This window comes from Mytilus edulis, chromosome 1 (genome assembly GCF_963676685.1).
Source record: "Mytilus edulis chromosome 1, xbMytEdul2.2, whole genome shotgun sequence".
Lineage (NCBI taxonomy): Eukaryota > Metazoa > Mollusca > Bivalvia > Mytilida > Mytilidae > Mytilus > Mytilus edulis.
Genome location: NC_092344.1, coordinates 61,513,042 through 61,532,921, shown reverse-complemented (window position 1 = coordinate 61,532,921; position 19,880 = coordinate 61,513,042). Strand labels below are relative to the sequence as shown.

General features: G+C 30.8%; 1 protein-coding gene across 3 annotated transcripts in view; it reads right to left on the bottom strand.

Annotated features, from left to right (window-relative positions):
* The window catches only part of LOC139514698 (uncharacterized), a 103,655-nt gene that overhangs the window by 53,978 nt on the left and 29,797 nt on the right, over positions 1-19,880 (bottom strand). Inside the window, exons 1-4 of one of the 3 annotated variants that reach the window (XM_071304243.1) lie at positions 14,252-14,346; positions 7,352-7,442; positions 4,708-4,941; positions 638-880 (exon numbers count right to left, since the gene is read on the bottom strand). In XM_071304243.1, the coding sequence (XP_071160344.1) occupies positions 638-880; positions 4,708-4,941; positions 7,352-7,406 (532 nt within the window). In that variant the 5' untranslated portion in view covers positions 7,407-7,442; positions 14,252-14,346. Of the gene's footprint in view, positions 1-637; positions 881-4,707; positions 4,942-7,351; positions 7,443-14,251; positions 14,347-19,880 lie in introns of those variants that run through there. The other 2 variants (XM_071304235.1, XM_071304225.1) reach the window with 2 other exon arrangements.

Below are 19,880 nucleotides of genomic sequence, written 5' to 3'. Positions count from 1 at the left end.
CGGGATTCGGGGAACAAATGCCTTTTTTTTTAACGTCTTTTTTCGGAAATTCGGATGACACTCCTTCTACGAGTGACCCGTTTTTTTTTTTTTATCTCTTCAGCAGACAATGTTGAGGATAACAACCAAAAAAAAATAAATCTGTATGATGATTTGAATTTGTCAAATATTTGCAATTCTAATTCGAATACTAGTCAGTTTATAGGACCTCTGAATCAGTTTGATATAGGCGTGGCAATCCATCACTGTTATCCAATCAACTGTCAAAGATAAAGATTGGCGTGCGATGGAAGTCGGCACAATGTAATTTATATAATGCCATTGTAATAGTTTTAGGACACATTTACATCAACCCCAAAAGGTAATGCACTTTATTGTGGAAGCTGTGGACTACTGGTTCAACATAAAATTGATTTCGACAAGTTGTTTTGCAACCGCTGAGGAGACGTTGAGTGTAAGAATTATTGTCTTCAGTGATTCTTGATGTGAAAAACATATCAAATCGGAAACATAAAACAAAGTTTATCTCAAAAGTGATACAAAATAGTTGCAAATTCCAAAAGACTGAGCAAAAGCAATTAAGACACAGTTTGAGGACTAATAAAAGTATTTTGATACATAATAATACAAAACTCACCATTAATGTCAACGTAACACAACTCAACAACAGGCAAGAATACTTTAGAACGAGAGTTTTCTACAGATCCCTTATCATCATAATAAATGACATATTTTCCTAGTTTATTACAAGGAATCGTCTGTGTGATATTTGGATAAGGAGGATTCAAAGAAAAACGATCTTCATAACAGAGATAACCATCAGGTGGAATAGTTGATGTGTTGGTCACATATAATTTAAATCCACTCATCCGAATAGCATCTGTAATGAAAGCTAATAAATTTTATATGATGTTTGTATACCAATGTAACCTTATGTAATAATGTAAGTCCGTACTTTTGTTTTATGTAGTATCATAAGAAACGAAAGTTTGTGTAGGTTGATTTAATGCCTCAGTAAAAAAATGAAAACAACACATTTGATAATTTCTTGCGTCCGAAGCGCTTTTCTGGATTTACCTTCACCAGGAACGCTCAATCTAAAGCCAAACATTTGAAATCCGATGATGTAGAAGTACCGAAACAGTCGTAGAGCTACATGACAAAAATGTGTGAAACTCCAGCTTACAATAAAATTTTCATAATATAATAATAATGTTCATAATAATTATAATAATACTGTCACCTATAACAGATTAATTTTAAAGTTTATTTGGTAGTATATATTTGTTGGTTATCGTACGCTTGTTTGAGAATTGTATGCTTTGAGATTACTCACGAGTATAAATTTTACCCCGATATACGTTTTATCGAAGACATTACGAAGATCAAATGAACAATACACATATTTATTGCAGCGTTGATTCGTTGTGAAAGATGAATAATAGTTTCGACAAATACAAAAAGTAATCCATCAAATTAAATTAAGAAGGTGAAATGCATTATAACAATACTAAATGTCTTCAAATTACAACGATTTTGATGCTAATGACAACCCAAATGATATTGCAAGCTATCATTTCAAAAAAGGACATTGAAACATTTTATTTTCAATAGCGAAAGGACATTGCCAAATCAGATACTGATGAGGCTAAAATATTTGGACATTTACCAATGACAACATTAAGAAACAATTTAAATTATTGCTACTTGTCGATACACTTTATCGTCGAAACGTAAAAACGTACATATATGTTGTCCAGGAGAAAATTTAAAGCTTCAATCACATCTTCACCTTTCCAGTAAGTGTATCAAGCATATTTCCTTTTTCCTTACAGAGAAAGGCTTCAAACGAGTTACATCAAATTTTGCAATGAGATTTTTCAAAAGACCATTTTTGTAAATATGAAAACTTTTTCTTGATAAGATTGTGAGGAAGTGAAATGTAGAGAGTAGAAAAATCATAACTATCAACAGATTTAAAAGAACCACCAAAAACATGTATTTTATCTAAAACTTCTAAAGAATGTTTAACACTCCAAAAAATGTATTACCATTATCTTTATAAGCTTTAATTACAAAAGTTTAATAACAAGTTCTTTGATAGTAGCAAGAGAGGTAGTCAATAAGCACTGATACATTAGCAGTAGAACACTTACTAGATGCGGACATGAAACGGAATTAAAATTAAATGTACTGGTGTTAGTTTTTCTTGTCTGTGCTTCGTTCAAAACTAATTAGCCAAGCTCTTTTAAACGCATTTTTATAGTTTGTTACCTAATCACACTGCATGATTAGTGGATAGTTTAGCGCCAACATACATGTTAAACCCTGTATATTTAGATTAATTGTTAACAAAACTTTGAATTTTAAAATACCAAGGCTTTTCTAACCCAGGAATAGATTACCTTAGCCGTTTTTGGTAAATCTTCAGGAATTTTTGGTCCTCAATGCTCTTCAAGTTCGTACTTTTTTTGGCCTTTTTAACATTTTATTATTTTTATTCGAGCGTCACTGACGAATCTTTAGTAGACGAAATGCGCGTTTGGCGTAAATATCAAATTTGAATCCTGGTATCTATGATGAGTTTATTTACAACCACTGGGTCGTTGCCACTGATGGTATCATCAGATATCTGTTTTTCGTCTATTAGTTTATCATAAATAAAACAATAGGTGTTCTTTTATCAATTGTCTCACATTTCGTCATGACAGGCCTTGAAATGCGTATTAAATAAACAATTGATTGAATTATTCGTAAAGAGAGTACGAATATCCACAGTTGTTAAATTGCTCGTCATGTAGTCACTGGTGGATAGATGTCTCATTTTCCATTATATTAATTTTTCTCCGTATTTTCTATAGAATAGTATACACATTGAATGGTTATGCGTTGTCCATGATATACCAACTATTGCTCGAGGCGACGCCGAGGACAATAGTTAGTATCAAAAGGACAACACACTTGCTATTACACTCATAAACAGTCAATAAGTGTTTTTATTATAGCTAACAAAACGACCATCTCAAGTATCGATCTGAATACACTATAGTTTATGGACCGAATAAACACAATAATTTCATTTGTACATATTATATTTTTACATAAAGACATAGGTATTATAACACGAACTATTTTTGAGACGGAACTATTCTGTCTGTGTTATATGGTACAACGGTTAGAACCGTGTTTTGTGGAACAACTGTATGAAATGTTGTCAAGCGCAGTACCTTCTTGTTTAAGCGTTGAGCTATTTTAATAATTATGTTCTAAGGCAGAAATGGTGTCGGTGCAAAGCGGATTAAATACAACAATATCATGAACTTTCAACGCAACACATGTTAAATGTAAGAACAATAATTTCAAGAATAATACGAAACCACAACAGTTTATTTCTTCAAATGTATTGATATGTATATAAGTAATAGACAAGTATCTGCTTTAATAACAATTGAGCAACAAAACGTTCAGTATTTAACACTGAAATAGAACTACAGACTAACCATACAACATAAACTGTATCTCTATTGTTCACTTATTGAAACGTTAAATTCGTTGACATCTCATACATCACTGCAAACTTGCGAGTCATGTTTTTTAACACAAACACGCAACACTGCCAATACATTAAACAATATTTGTAAAATAAAAGATGGATAAAATTCCCCCGTAATAAGCTTTGATATTATACTGTTACAGTTACATATATATTTATATACAAGTTCTGTACAGCAGTTTATACACAAAAACAATTAATGAAAACGTAGATGATTTTATTAAACAAGTAAGATATTGCTTTTTAACTATTTTGATCTGAGCCTCACTGATGAGTCTTATGGAGACATAACGCGTGTCTGGCGAATTAAATTATAATCCTGGTACCTTTGATAACTATATAGTAACTAAACATTCATAAAAATAAAATCAACAAATTTGTTAGAAAATTTATTTGAAACAGGGCTGTTCTGAAGGCAAATTGTCCGACCATGTTCTTTGATGAAATTTATGAATTCAATTGTCAGAATCTGTTCTACAGCAGAGCTGTTAAGGTGGCACGGTAGTATTTCCTGGCCCATAGGGATAATGATAGCCTTTTTAGAATTTTCACCACTTTCTAACACTGCAAAAAAATCTACATTCACCCTTAACTGAAGTACTTTCATTTTACTATTCAGAAATGAATTTGAATATGTATCATGACCGTTTACTTTTTTTGCTATTTTTAGAAACCTAAGGCCACTAGTAATTTTAGGTCTTTTAAGGTGCAGTGAATACAAAATTAAAAAAAATTCTCAAAAATTCATTTTCATCTGTATGTAAAATTATTTCATATTTTTCTACACCTGATTCATCCCTCAGTTTGGGAAAGTATGTTCAGTTGATACTGTATTTTTTGTCCAATCACACTGTTTAGATACATTTACCTAAGTAGGGTACACAAAAGAGCAACCTAAATTCTGGAATGCAAATACTACCGTGCCACCTTAAGAAGAGTGATTGATTAAATCAGCAACAGCTTGACACTGTTTTAAAAGTATCCAAAGAACTAATTGTACTAACTAGTGGTTGTTCTAAGACCAGACTGTTTTTGTCAAATTATTAAGATACATCCGAAATGATTCCATTATTATGTAATTTAAATGGTGAAAGACATATCTGTATATGATTGTGGTTCTAATCTTATATATATGACAGTTTGATTATACTTACAGTTTTCTCTGTAATATATTGATATGTCTGTAATGTATGCTGTGCTAAACGAAAACTCGAACATCCACCATGCATACATAATACTGCTTTCTGACAATTTTGTACTTGAACATGTTTCGAGGCTATAACTATTTGATATTGGTGGATTTACTGCATTTGCCGGTTTGCCTTTACTTCTATCTCTATTATCAAAGGAGGAACTTTGAAAAGCAGTGCCAAATGGTGTCAGGTTCTCTGTAAAATGGGAGTAAATATTTATTGATAGTCATAACAAAATGTTGTATTTATGTTGTAATTAATAGAAAAAACTTTGCAGTTAAAGCTGAAATTAAGTACAACAATTAAGGGAAAGAATATTTTTTCATATCACCATAATAATTTTAGTGTAAATGACACATTCTGATAAAAACTGTAAAACTGCGTTTTCAAAACATTTTTTGCTTATAAGGATGTTATTCGTTCGGAACGACTCAACTTTGCATTTGAAAGTTTAAATTTACGTGATATAATCAAACAAAATAATGCTTTTTATGAAGATTTGTTCAATTGAGTTAATTTAAATTTTTCAGGTATACTTTACGTCCTATTAATTTTTGCATCAAAATGGTATTCGGAGTAGTCATGTTTTGGTCGTAATGTTATATTTTAAGTTCTATCCTGTTATCCTGTTATATTTTGTTCCCGTACAAAAATCAACCTTTGAAACATATTTATCCTTTTGTTTTTTTTGTCCTCTTTATTTCAACATTTGGTTTGAATATTTGTTTATGTTTTTTTTCTATGCAAGGTCAACAATGGTCAAGATGTCAAAATAGTTTCTCTTAATCTTTAAATATGCAAAGCACTGAACATGAATTTAACTGTAATGGTTGGCATATACCAAAATTAAAGACCTTTTTACAATGGAAGGGGTGTACATGTTCGTGCGTACGTCCGTGTTTCGTTTTTAGTTTCCGTCGTTATTCCGTCAGTCCGTCAAGTATCAAGATTAACGTTTCGATTGCGATAGTTTATCATTACATTGTTGTCACATCAATATAAACATTACTTCATATGACCGTTTTGATGTAATATTGTTAATTTATATATATAAATACAAATTAAGGGTACAACCATAGTCAGGAGCCTGTAATTTATTAGTTGTCGTTTTTTGCTTTATTACATACAGTTATGTATTTGTGTATTGTTCATTCAGTTGTTCATTAGTTTGGCAGTTAGTTTTCTCGTTTGTATTGTTTTACATTTGTGATTTCGGTACCTATAATTACTGACTATGCAGGTTTTGGCTTTGCTCATTGTTGAATGCAGTACGATGACCTATAGCCGTTAATGTCTGTGTCATACGTCTCTCGTAGAAAGTTGTCTTATTGGCATTCATACTACCTCTTCTTTTTTTTATAGCAATATCACATCTAGGTTTTAACTGAAGATGATAATGTGATAGTGTTACATTATCAATTTAAAACTTGGGTTTAGTCAGTTCACTATGAACTTGTACTGATAACAACATGAAACGTAGTACCCATTATCCTTATGATGTAAAAAGTAAAATAACAAAAACCGAACTGTTAGGAAAATCCAAAAAGTAAATTTAACATTATGTTAAAATCATTATCATTATAAACTAACTAAATGATACAGGGGTTTTGATCCTAATTTCATAATTCACGGAACACATATTCTGGTAGTTGCTAAAAATGGCAAAGTGTTCATCGACGTCTATTGCTGTTGTCCAGAAAAATAATGTGATTTTCAAATCATTTTTGTCTGGTCAGTATTTTTTTTTCTTTTGTCGGTTAGTTTGATTCATTTTCAGTCAATATCAATTCAATTTTACTTAAATATCTAGGTGATTGGCTATGTCATCCATTCCCTCATTTGATTAAAAAAAAACTATGCAATTGGACAAACATTATAATTAACCACATGTCCAAAAAAAGATAAAACACGATGGTAAAAAGAAAACAAACAATTAAAATAAAAACACAACAGTCAACACATCTTAATAGCAGTTTAAATAAAAACGTCTGTATAAACAAAAGAGAAACAACATAAGAATACTTTAAAACCAAATATTTGGATTTGTTAACAACTGCCGATCAAAACACGACCAATAGTGACAATATTTCTATCCCCCCGATCAACATTGTGAGGTTATTAAATATGAGTTTCAAGAACATAATTGAATATTTTAAACTTCTGTTGTTTGTCTGCAGATTAATTGAAGTTTACCCCATTTTTTGTTTCACTAATGACCATATCGAAATTACAAGTAGCAGTGAAACAAAAAAAGACATCACATACATATACTTAAGCGAAAATGTACCTACTAAAAATTGACATATATAATTTATAATATTAAAAAAAATACAGCATCAAATAACAATAAAAGGTCATCGAAACACTCCTGTCAGAAAAGAAACCAAAAATATGAAACGATATCAATATAAAAGTAAAGTGTAGGAGTACACACGTGTTTCACAATGAATACTATCATTTGCCAAGTCATGTACATAACTTTCAAGAAATAAACGTATTGAAATTACGATCTGTTTACATGCACATCTAACAATGTTAGAATTATGAAATAATTTAATTTAAAGCACCTTGGTGGTGAAAAGTCTTGCTATTTTATATGACTTACGTTGTGCAGTAACTGTCAACATAACAGTTGTGCGGATAAGCAGGACTGTTAACATATTAAGCTGTTGTGTCTGCAAACATTCCAAACTGTGCTAAAATATTAATAGTTAACTTGTTACATAGTTATATATGTAAGCTGTAATATACAATAATATGTTATTATATAACATTTAAAAATTCCGTATATATGCCGTGATATATTTGCAATAAACCATCAAGGGGGTACCCACCACTTTTACTACAACAGATTTGGCTCGTTTAATTTATATAAATGTTTGACAAAATATTTACTTTGACCTGTTTGCAAAAATATGAAAATTTCTAGATAAGGATGACTATTAATCTCAATGCCTCCAACTCGATGTTGAATCTCTCTCTCTCTATAATTACAGTTTTTAATTGGTAACCTTTTAGAATAAGTTTATTTGCATGATCGATCAGTTTTTCAGGATCGTTTCTAAATTACCGGGCACAGTTAACAACATTTCCGTAAAATGTGGATGTGCTATACCGCTTGAAATAAGTTTTCCAAATGTACATGTAGTTTATTTTTAATCGGAATATCTCTGAATCGTGTTTGTTTGTAATTCACATACCTAGATTTTAGTCAAGTCTGCTATATATTCCATTGTTCGTGTGGTTTCATAAAAAGGGGGACATACGTTTTAAATACGTTATTGCATTTGTTCTGATTAACATATTAACGTATACAAACTTGTTAATGCTGACAATCATTCATCAAGACTTTTTTTTAAATATTTTCAAAATTATCGTTGGTTAACATGGTTAAAATTAAAGTATTCAGTTTCATTATATTCTAATTGAATCATGGACCAGGTGTAAAAGAGGGACGAAAGATACCAGAGGGACAGTCAAGCTCATAAATCAAAAATAAACTGACAACGCCATGGCTAAAAATTAAAAAGACAAACAGACAACCAATAGTACACATGACACAACATAAAACACTAAAAAAATAAGCAATACGAAACTGTACATTAAATATTTCCCCTTTGTTCTTAATGACATGTTAGCAAAACATTCCCCAAATTATTTTTTATGTTGTCCGATTTTGTTGCATATTAAATATGGATACTTTTTGTCAATATGTTTCGTTGATAATTTTTTTTAATTTTCTTACATGGTAGAAGCGGCGGTATATATCACTGATTAATCATAATGACAAGCTGAGTGTTTGAAACATTCCCAGATCATGATTCCATGGAAATGTTCACTAATTCACAAAAAGGAACTAGCGAGAAAATGTCCAATATGTCAAAAAATTGCGATTAAAAAAACCACTTTGGTCACTGTTTTAAAAAGTCTGCACCAGTTTTGCACTAAACTATATAATAAAAGGGTATTTAATTTTAAAAAGACAAAAATTAACCGCGAAATATTTCGGTCCATTAATGTTTAGATTTAACTTGCATGTCAACGTACCCTACTTGTTAAATAGAAAAATCATTTAAGTATAAAGTATAAAGTAATAACATTGAGAATGGAAATGGGGAATGTGTCAAATAGACAACAACCCGACAATTGAGCACACAATAGCCGAAGGCCACAAATGGGTTTTCAATTCATTTAAAATAGTGAAAACGTGATACACGGAATGGTTATGTTAAGTGTGTCATATTAGCCCGAAGTTCATCTCCCATCAAGCTGGAAACAAAGGTTTAGATAAGAGTAAAATTGAGAATGGAAATGGGGAATGTGCCAAAGAAACAACAACCCGACCATAGAAAAAGACAACAGCAAAAGGTCACCAACAAGTCTTCAATGTAGCGAGAAATTCCCACACCCGGAGGCGTACTTCAGCTGGCTCCTAAACAAATATATACTAGTTCAGTGATAATGAACGCCATACTAATTTCCAAAGTGTACACAAGAAACTAAAATTAAAATAATACAAGATTAACAAAGACCAGAGGCTCCTGACTTGGGACAGGCGCAAAAATGAGATCCCAACCCTCTCGCTATACCTCTAGCCAATCTAGAAAAGTAAACGAATAACAATACGCACATTAAAATTCAGTTCAAGAGAAGTCCGAGTCTGATGTCAGTAGATGTAACCAAAGAAAATAAACAAAATGACAATAATACACAAATAACAACAGACTACTAGCAGTTAACTGACATGCCAGCTCCAAACTTCAATTAAACTGACTGAAAGATTATGGTTTCATCATATGAACATCAGGCACAATCCGTCCCGTTAGGGGTTTAGTATCATACCATCATAACATATATGAGAATAACATAACCCGTGTCATGCCAACAACTGGTTTTTGAATAATTGTGTTTAGTTACGATGCAAAGACCCTATAAGTGAATCAATATTAACGCCAAAATATGCAATCTTTAATGACTTGACAACAGTATCGTAACTATATCCCTTCTTAATAAGATTTTTCAAAAGTTTTGTTAGTTTTTGAGGTGAATACTGACACCGTTGTGCTTTATAAAGAATATTTCCATAAAAAATTGGATGTGAAATACCTGAACGTATAAGAAGTCTGCATGTTGAGCTATATTTACGAATGATGTCCTTATACCGATGATCAAATTTAGTAAATGTTTTGACTAGTTTGTGATATCGAAAACCCTGGTGTAATAATTTTTCAGTAATACATACATTTCTCTCGTTACAATCTAAAACATTGTTACATACACGAGCGAATCGTACAAGTTGAGATATATAAACACCGTAAGATGGTGACGAGGGAACGTCACCATCTAAAAATGGATAATTAACGATAGGAAATGAAAAATCATCTCTTTTCTCATAAATTTTAGTATTCAGCTTTCCGTTAGTGATATAGAAATCAGGATCAAGGAAAGGGCAGTGGTCATTGTTAGTATTAGCTTTATTGAAAGTAAGTTCAACAGGATAAATTTCTTTAATATACATACTGAAGTCGTCATTATTGAGAGCCAAAATATCATCCAAATATCTAAAAGTATTATTAAATTTGTTTATCAGATATTGTTTCGATGGGTCTTTGCTTATTTTTGTCATAAATTGTAACTCATAGCAATACAAAAACAGGTCCGCAATAAGCGGTGCAAATGTTTAATTGATTTGCTCTTCAACTTCGTACTTTATTCGGCCTTCTAAACTTTTTTGGATTCGAGCATCACTGATGAGTTATTTGTAGACGAAACGCCCGTCTGGGGCAAATACAAAATTTCATTCCTGGTATCTATGATGAGTTTATTTGTGTATTGTAATTGATGCATGCAACTTTTTTTTGTAAATCAATGTTGTTTCTAGTGTTATAAAGATTTATTCACTCAGTTATCCAACTGAAAACATAAGCACTTCTTGATGTACACAATAATATTAGAGAACAGTTACACAGACATTCGAATATTATTGATCTTGTAGTAGATTTACTATTCCTATGTCCATTTTTTATCATTTTCCAAATTCCAAATCGATATTCCACACCTCATACTTATATACTCTGTATTCGAATTTTTCAGACAAAACACCCTCATCCCTCACTTATACATTATCAATTGGGGAACTATACAATACGCAGCGTCTGAAAAAATATGAAGAACTGGGTGATAGCTTCTGATTGCAAACTATCTGTAAAACACTGAGATGTAAATGTTTAGTCAATGTAATATTTAAATAGTAACAGCTAAATGACTGATGTAAAAAAAAGTAGCTATTCTTCAAAACATTACACTACAAATTTAAATTCCTGTGTATGTGATATACATTATGATTGACGGAATGAATATAAAAATAGCAAAAGTTATATTGAGCGTTATATTTCCAGAAGACGGGGACACTATTTAAAAAGAAACTCTATCCTCTTTCTTTTCTGATACTATGCATCAAAGGAAACTTGACGCTTATTGTCAAATTTATCACACCAGTGTTATTATTGTTAAATAGCTTATGTCAACAATGAAATACATAATAATCTTGTTTTTTGTATGACGTATTGAATTATTCTTATAGCATTACCTTTTTTCATGTGATATAAAAGAAGAAGCGTGGGAAGCAAGACATTTTCATTTCAGCCATAATTGGAAACCTGATACATGTATAAGATGTCTTATGATAATTTTAATAGGTGATATATTATGTATAAGGCATATTTACAAAAATACATCTAATCATCGTTTGATATCTAAAGTTATTTTTTTTTCAAATCTTAAAATGGCGATCTTCCTGTTGCCTTTTTTTTCTGTCTGCCTCTTTGTTAATGATTGCAAATTTGAAAATAAATTGACGTCGGCAATTACTTCGAAAAGAGTACATAAATCCCGACAATAATGCCTATTTATCTATGAATTAAGGAGTTGGTGCACATAATCACAATCTTGGCCACAAAAATCTTCTTTATTTCAATACGAAAACTGGGTATATATTTCATGAAATATATAATAACATGTGCTTACATGTGTTTCAGTTAAAACATATGTTTACTAAATTCGTCCTCAGTGACTTCATAATGTAGACGAAAATAGTTAAACCTGATTTTTGATAGAATTTATGACAGTTTTGTTTTCTTTGCCCACACGTATTTTCCTGATGTAATCTTTGTTTATCATATTTTCACAAAAAAGATATTAACTACTATTTATAACTTCTAAGTCTATAAGCAATCATGATTTAATTCTTGGTAATTAAGTGAGGTTTAATTATTGATGTCAGATGTTCGGACTTTGTTTTTCACTTCTATACCGGATAAAATACTTTGCTCCAAAGCACCCATTTTTCTTTTAAAATAAGACTTCAATAGCTCATAAAAGTTCCTTTCCCAAAATATAAGCAGATTCGTTTTTTCTTTCGATTTGAGAACCAAATAATACCAAATTAAATTTAAGGACTTTTCCCGCCTTATTGTAAAAATGAAATATATGGAAAAGGAGATCCATATCCTTTCAATATTTTAATTTGTTCCTTAAATGATGTTATTCCGATCTATAGTATCAATTTTGAATTATAGTTTTATTCTTATTTCACCTCAGTTCATCCTTAAGCCCATACAAGTATTCATGTTTCTTAGATCACTTTTAAAAAGCATAGATGGGTCATTTTCAAAAAATGTGGATATTTCAGTTGTGAAATAACAATACAAAAAAAATATTCAGTTTTTGACTTTAATATATGAAATTGAATAGTTTAACAACAATACAACCTGAAATAAAAATATGCAATCTTAAATGCTACTACAAAAATATTTTAAAAAATAACATAGAAACAACAGTACAATGAAGTATGGGACATATGTCAACTACATAACGGATTTAGTTTCGGTCCCTAATTTTTTTTTAATAATATTTACATTTTGCTTGATATATATTTCCATAAAAATCATCACACTTTTTTCAAAACAGTTAAAATGACACTTTTTAGAAACATATTTTAAAGTGAATTTAATTCAGCATTGTCATGATTGTCAACTACATAACGCTTTTTGTCAACTACATAACGATTCACTGCGTTATGTAGTTGACCGTTATGTAGTTGACCTATTTGTGGTTTTTGGATGTTTTTCTTGACCATAATACTACCAGATAAATGGCTTTTATTGAATTAGAGTCAGTATTATAGACTTTGAATGATTTATGTAAAAAAAAATATTTGTGCCAAAATTTATCAATGTTTTTGCTGTTACAAAGTTGACATAGAATAAAATTACGGAGTAATTTGTACTCACCAAAACTAATCTATAATGAAATGAATCCATGATGTCATCCTGTAACTTTAAGCACGTCATCAGAGGATGAAGAGTAAGTAGAGAGCACTTCCTTAGTTACAAGGGATATAATTAGTTGTTTATTGGCAATATTATTTCATTTGTGTTATGTAGTTGACATTTTTTTAAGTACGAAATGAAAAGTAAAAAAAAATGCTAATAAAATCTAATAATTCCCTGTATTTGTGTATACATACCTGCAGTGATACCTATATATTCATAATAACAAAAGAAAAATAATAATTTCCGCTGGGTATTAAAACCAGCATTTAAAAATGACTAGTTTTTCAATTTCGTACAAGCAACTTTAGGGTTTTTTGAACCCTTTGAAACCCACTGGAAGCAATTTCTGTAGCTAAATTTCATATTGAATTTGCTGGAACTTGTTACACACACCAAAAACTAAATTGTGTATCTAAAAATTGGATAAAAATATTTATACTTTTTTTACAAATATTGATTGTACAAGAAAATCCACATTTTTTGTAAAAGGCCCAGATTATACAATACATAAAAATGAGGTTTCTATTAAGATTATGATTTGATTGTTGAAGACCGCTGATTACTTTTCGCTTTTATGTCTATTTGTTTCTCTGACAATGACCTATATAGTAATAAAAGATGTGATACGATTGCCAACCGAGTTTTAAGAAGGTTCTTTTAGCAACTATAGGTAACCAGACGACGGATTACCACTTTTGGCAAAGCCCAACCCATATGGTCAGCTTCCCACATGATATTGATTGAAACTATTCATACATTAAATATTAAAAGCTTAATTTATGACAAAACAATAAGCGAAGAGTAAATTATTTCATAACAGAGAGCAACAAATGACAACACTTTAATTACTAGTGATACACTTAAGACTGTCACATTTATAAATCGGCGTGATTTAACATGATCTTAAACGTTTAATCCTCCATACCCCAGCATTTTCTTTTATATACAGTCAGTGAATCTACACAATAAATAAATTGATGTTAGGTCAAGTTGTATAGGCTTACACACTGAAATCTAAATTATCATTTAAAAGTCATTATGAATAAGCAACATACTGATATGACCTTACTCTTTTAAATAAGTCTTTAAAAAAATATATATTACACACATAAAGCAGCAACATTTCAATCAAATGCACCAAATGATCTATCAATTAGTTAATCTGTACTTACTGAAAAACGTACCTCCCATCAGAAACACGTTGATTTTAAATGCAGTATCAAACAGGAAGTAATTTTGATTTGTCTCATGTTTCATTTCAACGAAACACAATTTTAACAATGAGCAATGAAGCACAACACATTAGTATTGTGTTTCGTCATTTGACCTCCATTTTAGTACTAGATGTACACATTTTAAAATATTTACAAACCAATTAAGTTGCATTTGTGCCCCCTTTTCATTAATAAAAATAAAAATAAAATAATGAAATAATACAGAACGACAAAATGCACAGAAGGTATGTCGGGATTTAGTGGAATATGTCAACATCTTTACGATATTTGTAGGTGAAATTAGAGTTTTCTTATTATATATTCAAGAACAACTAATATATATATATATGAATGAATATATGTGAAAAGAATTATTTTTCATCAACACTCCAAAAAATAAAAGTAACATTTAAAATGTTTGTCAAAAAGCTTGACATATGATATAAGCTTTAAACTATTGTGATATAAGCTTAAATTGATTTGCATAACAGTTTAAGTTAATCTCGTTTACACCACTGGGTCTATGCCATTGCTGGTGGACGTTTCCTTCCCGAGGGTATCACCATCCCAGTAGTCAGCACTTCGGTGTTGACATGAAAACAATTATATGGTCATTTTTATAAATTTCGTGTTACAAAACTTAGAATTTTCCGAAAAACTAAGGATTTTCTTGTCCCAGAAATAGATTACCTTAGCCGTATATGGCACAACGTTTTTGGAATTTTTGGTCCTCATTGCTTTTCAACTTTCAACCTGTTTGGCTTGATGACTTTTTTTATCTGAGCGTCAGTGATGAGTCTAATGTAAACGAAACGCGCGTCTGGCGTACTGAATTATAATCCTGGTACATTTGATAACTATTAAAAAAAAATGTTCGTCGTGATTAATATGAAACTTTTATTCTGATGATAACGTGTTTGTGACATTATTTACTGTTTACGTTATCTGTTCATATTTGTTTATTCAGGTGTATGTCAAGAGTTTTCTCGCGTTGTAGCTTTTCTATTATAGAATTGAAGAGAAAAAAACATACAATAATAACTCTTTTGATAAAAGAATACAGTACAAACAGTCTAATAAAAATTCACAAACCCTAAGTTATAAGAAACATAAAATTGAAGTGTTTTCTATTTGTTTTGTCTTTTCCTGTTTTTCTAAAAAAAATATGTTTTCATTCTGTAACATGTACAATAATGTACCATTCTTTCTTTTTTGTGTCATACCACACGATTTTATTTAAACGTAAAAATAAAGTATTCAATAACATTTGGTATATGTTAAAAAAAAACTTACTACAACAATGTCTTATAATCATTCAAATGAATGTTTCTTGTTAATTTTTATTCTAACGAAAAACACAAAGTGTAAAAAGACTTCATAACGACGAACCGGATTTTTATTATCATAAAATTTAGAATGGAAATGGGGAATGTGTCAAAGAGACAACAACCCGACCATAGAAAAGACAACATCAGAAGGTCACCAACAGGTCTTCAATGTAGCGAGAAATTCTCGCACCCGGTGGCGTCCTTCAGCTGGCCCCTAAACAAATATATACTAGTTCAGTGATAATGAACGCCATATTAAACTCCAAATTTTACACAAGAAACTAAAATTAAAAATAATACAAGACTAACAAAGACTAGAGGATACTGACTTGGGACAGGCGCAAAAATGCGGCGGGATTTAACATGTTTATGAGATCTCAACCCTCCCCCTATACCTCTATCCAATGTAGAAAAGTAATCGCATAACAATACGCACATTATAAAATTCAGTTCAAGAGAAGTCCGAGTCTGATGTCAGAAGATGTTACCAAAGAAAATAAACAAAAGGACAATAATACATAAATAACAACAAACTACTAGCAGTTAACTGACATGCTAGCTCCAGACTTCAATTAAACTGATTGAAAGATTATGATTTCATCATATGAATATCAGGCACAATCCTTTCAGTTAGGAGTTAAGTAGCATACCATCATAACATATATGAGAAGAACATAACCCGTGGCATGCCAACAACTGGTTTTTGAATAAATGTGTTTAGTTCCGATGCAAAGACCCTATAAGTAAATCAATATTAACGCCAAAATATGCCATCTTTAATGACCTGACAACAGTATCGTACCTATATCCCTTATTTATAAGTCTATTCAAAGGTTTTGTTAGTTTCTGAGGTGAATGCTGACATTTTTGTGCTTTATAAAGAATATTTCCATAAAAAATGGAGGTGAAATACCTAAATGTATAAGAAGTCTGTATGTTGAGCTATATTTACGAATTATGTCCTTATACCGATGATCTTTTGACTAGTTTGTGATATCGAAAACCCTGGTGTAATAATTTTTCAGTATTACTTAAATTTCTCTCGTTAAAATCTAAAACATTGTTACATACACGAGCGAATCGTACAAAATGGGATGTATAAACAACGTAAGTTGCGACAAGGGAACGTCATCATCTAAAAATGAATAATTAACGATAGGAAATGAAAAATCATCTTTTTTATCATAAATTTTAGTATTAAGCTTTCCATTAGTGATATATATATCACGATCGAGGAAATGGCAGTGGTCATTGTTAGTGTTAGCTTTTTTTAAAGTAAGTTCAACAGGATAAATTTCTTTAGTATACATACTGAAGTCGTCATTATTGAGAGTCAAAATATTATCCAAATATCTAAAAGTGGTCTTTGCTTATTTTTGTCATCAATTGTAACTCATAGCAATACAAAAACAGGTTCGCAATAAGTGGTGCACAGTTAGTCCCAGTTGGAATTCCGATAACCTGACGGTATACAGAATCTCCAAAGCGAATAAAAATGTTATCTAGTAAAAATTCAAGGGCAGATATCGTATCAAAGCATGTCCAATTGACATAGTTTTTTTGTTTATTGCTACTAAAAAATGACCTAAAAGAGTTTGAACATATATATTCACATTCTAACTTTTGAAATGCCCATCTTACTAGGTGTGTGAATGTTTTCTTAATGAGAATGTGAGGCAATGTGGTATATAGGATAGAAAAATCAAAACTTTGAACAGATTCAAAGGGGTGTCTAAATTATAATCCATAGAATTTTTTGATAATTTGCCAAAATGTAGTTTATAACCTGCTTGTTTCAAAACATTAAATTAAAAGAATGGGTCACCGGACTTATTTTCACACTACAGGTTGTGCAAAATTGTCAGATTTAGTATTGAATATGCATGGAAAACCAAATTTTCCTCATAAAAACGAAAACTACACCATAGAATTTTTAGATAACATATGAGAAGATGGCTGCAATATTATTCTTTCAGATAAGAAAAAGAAAAATGGGGGTAACCGAACTCGTTTTCTTGCTACATAATAAAATGGGTAAATTCGTAACACTTTCTATTGTAAAAATAACACAATCTGAATTATCTGCCCTTGCATTTGAGTTATCTCCCCTTATTTGGCAAAGTTGGAAAAAATTGAATCAAACAAAAGGTTTTCGGTTAATGGTAAAATACAACCATAAATATGATAAAACATTGCATTTTCTGTATCATAATTAAAAATCTTACACATGAATTACCTACTTGTCTCAAAATTTGCACATTTTATCAAAGATATAGACCTTGTTTTCTGGTATTTCAAAATCCAAGATGGAGGAAGACACCCTATCTACCTTAAGCATGCAATTTATCCAGTACTTCCAACGAGTTCTTGACACTCCAAAAGTAATTAATTCCACTATTTTCGAAGGCCTTATTTGAACAATCTATTATCAGGTTTTTTAATTGTACCATGTGTACTGGTAAGAAGAATAGACAATTTAGTAGTGGAACAATGGCTTGAAGACGAAATAGATCTATATTTGTAAGGTGTTTTGTGTAGCTTCGGAAGCCATACCCATCTTGGTTATATAGATTACAAAAAGAAGTTCCGTCCACGCCGTCTATCGAAAAATAAATATCGACAAGAGCCACTAACAGAAGCTTTCTCGACCAATCATATAAACGTATACCCTAATTTGCAAATTACATAAAAACGAGTGCCCCTAAATATCTACTTTGTCATGAATATTGATATAATGATTAGGAATGCTCAAATTTGAACATCTGAAAGGCAATGATGTACATGTATAGGACATACACACTTGTAAGCTTTATTACCAGACGGAACCTAAAAGTTGTAAAAAAACTGTAATTAATGATGCCAATTTCGAAAACACTGCCTTCTGAGTTTTAATGCATTCAGGTACTAATATTCTACCGGCAGTTGTATTGACCAAGTGCTAAAACATGAAAATAACTTAAGACAGTGTACTTTCGGAGCGTTTTTCGATATTACCCTGTATCAGGAACGCCTAAACACAAGCATCTGAAAGGATTTACAAGACCTAAATTCGTAAACGGTTTATGACAAGAAGAGAGGTAAAGCAAAGCGTATTATTTTATTTTTCATTTCTTAGTTTTTTAATGGAATATTTTAGAATTTTTTTACAAGATGTATATTGATTATTGGTTTTACCTCAAAATAAAATTTGATAAAACCCTTACAGACCCAAATAAAGGTACGATGTTATTAATTCACATGTGTTGCTCACATCCACTCAATGGATAATTTTGTGGAAAGTTGTCCCATCGGCAATCATACAACGTATCCTTATCTGTATATATAAGGATTTAAAACATTTGAAGTATTTCTAAAAACATTATTAATATTACAAAATTTAACGATAATTCAGAACTCCAATCCTGGAAGAATTTTGTCGACATTTTACATTTTTGTGTTAAAGAATTCTTCAGGATCATCATTACCACAAGGATCAGTTGACTCGGAAAGATTTGTGTAGTGTTTCCAATTGTAGATGACGATTTCCTAGTTAAAAGAGGTATGTTCTATGTGTTTCTCCTGCAACCATTATACCCTGTCCTTCTTGTTTGTCTGTCCATTTTGTATTCATACAAGCCTTCTGAATCAATTTACGCATTCTCAATTTCTTTTTGTAACCTATAGTTAATATCAATCCTAATATTAAATTGATAAAGAAGACAGTTAAGATGTTTTTTTCTACAATATTTTTTTTATCTTCTTTTTAATTTGGCTTGAATACTCTTCATGCATATCATGCTCATAGTCTAATAAAAATAAGACGAATGTTTTCACACTCAGCCTATCAATTCACTCTGAACCGAACATTAATCAATAGCCTCATTGTCTAAAATAGTTAAAAAATGGTAATAAATTCTTTCTACAGATCTAGAGTCCCTAGTAATAAAAATATTTTGGAACACTCCTTAAAAATTTAAACGGCATCCCCTGACCTTTGTTAATTATTCGGCAGATATTGGGTTTCAAACGCTAAACAGTATTCCGGAAAAAAACCAATAACCCTAGATTTGATAAAATCTCAATGTTGACATGCTTTTCATACGGGCCACTTCAGAATACTGAAACTGTTTTTTTTTGGTCCCTTTAAAAAAGATACAATATAGTTCCTTGAAAGGCCACACTTAAGCAATTTCAAAATTAGCAAATGCATACAATTGATCTGCTGTCAATTTTTGTAACTATAACTATAACCTAAATTTAAAGATCTCAAAAAGAACAGC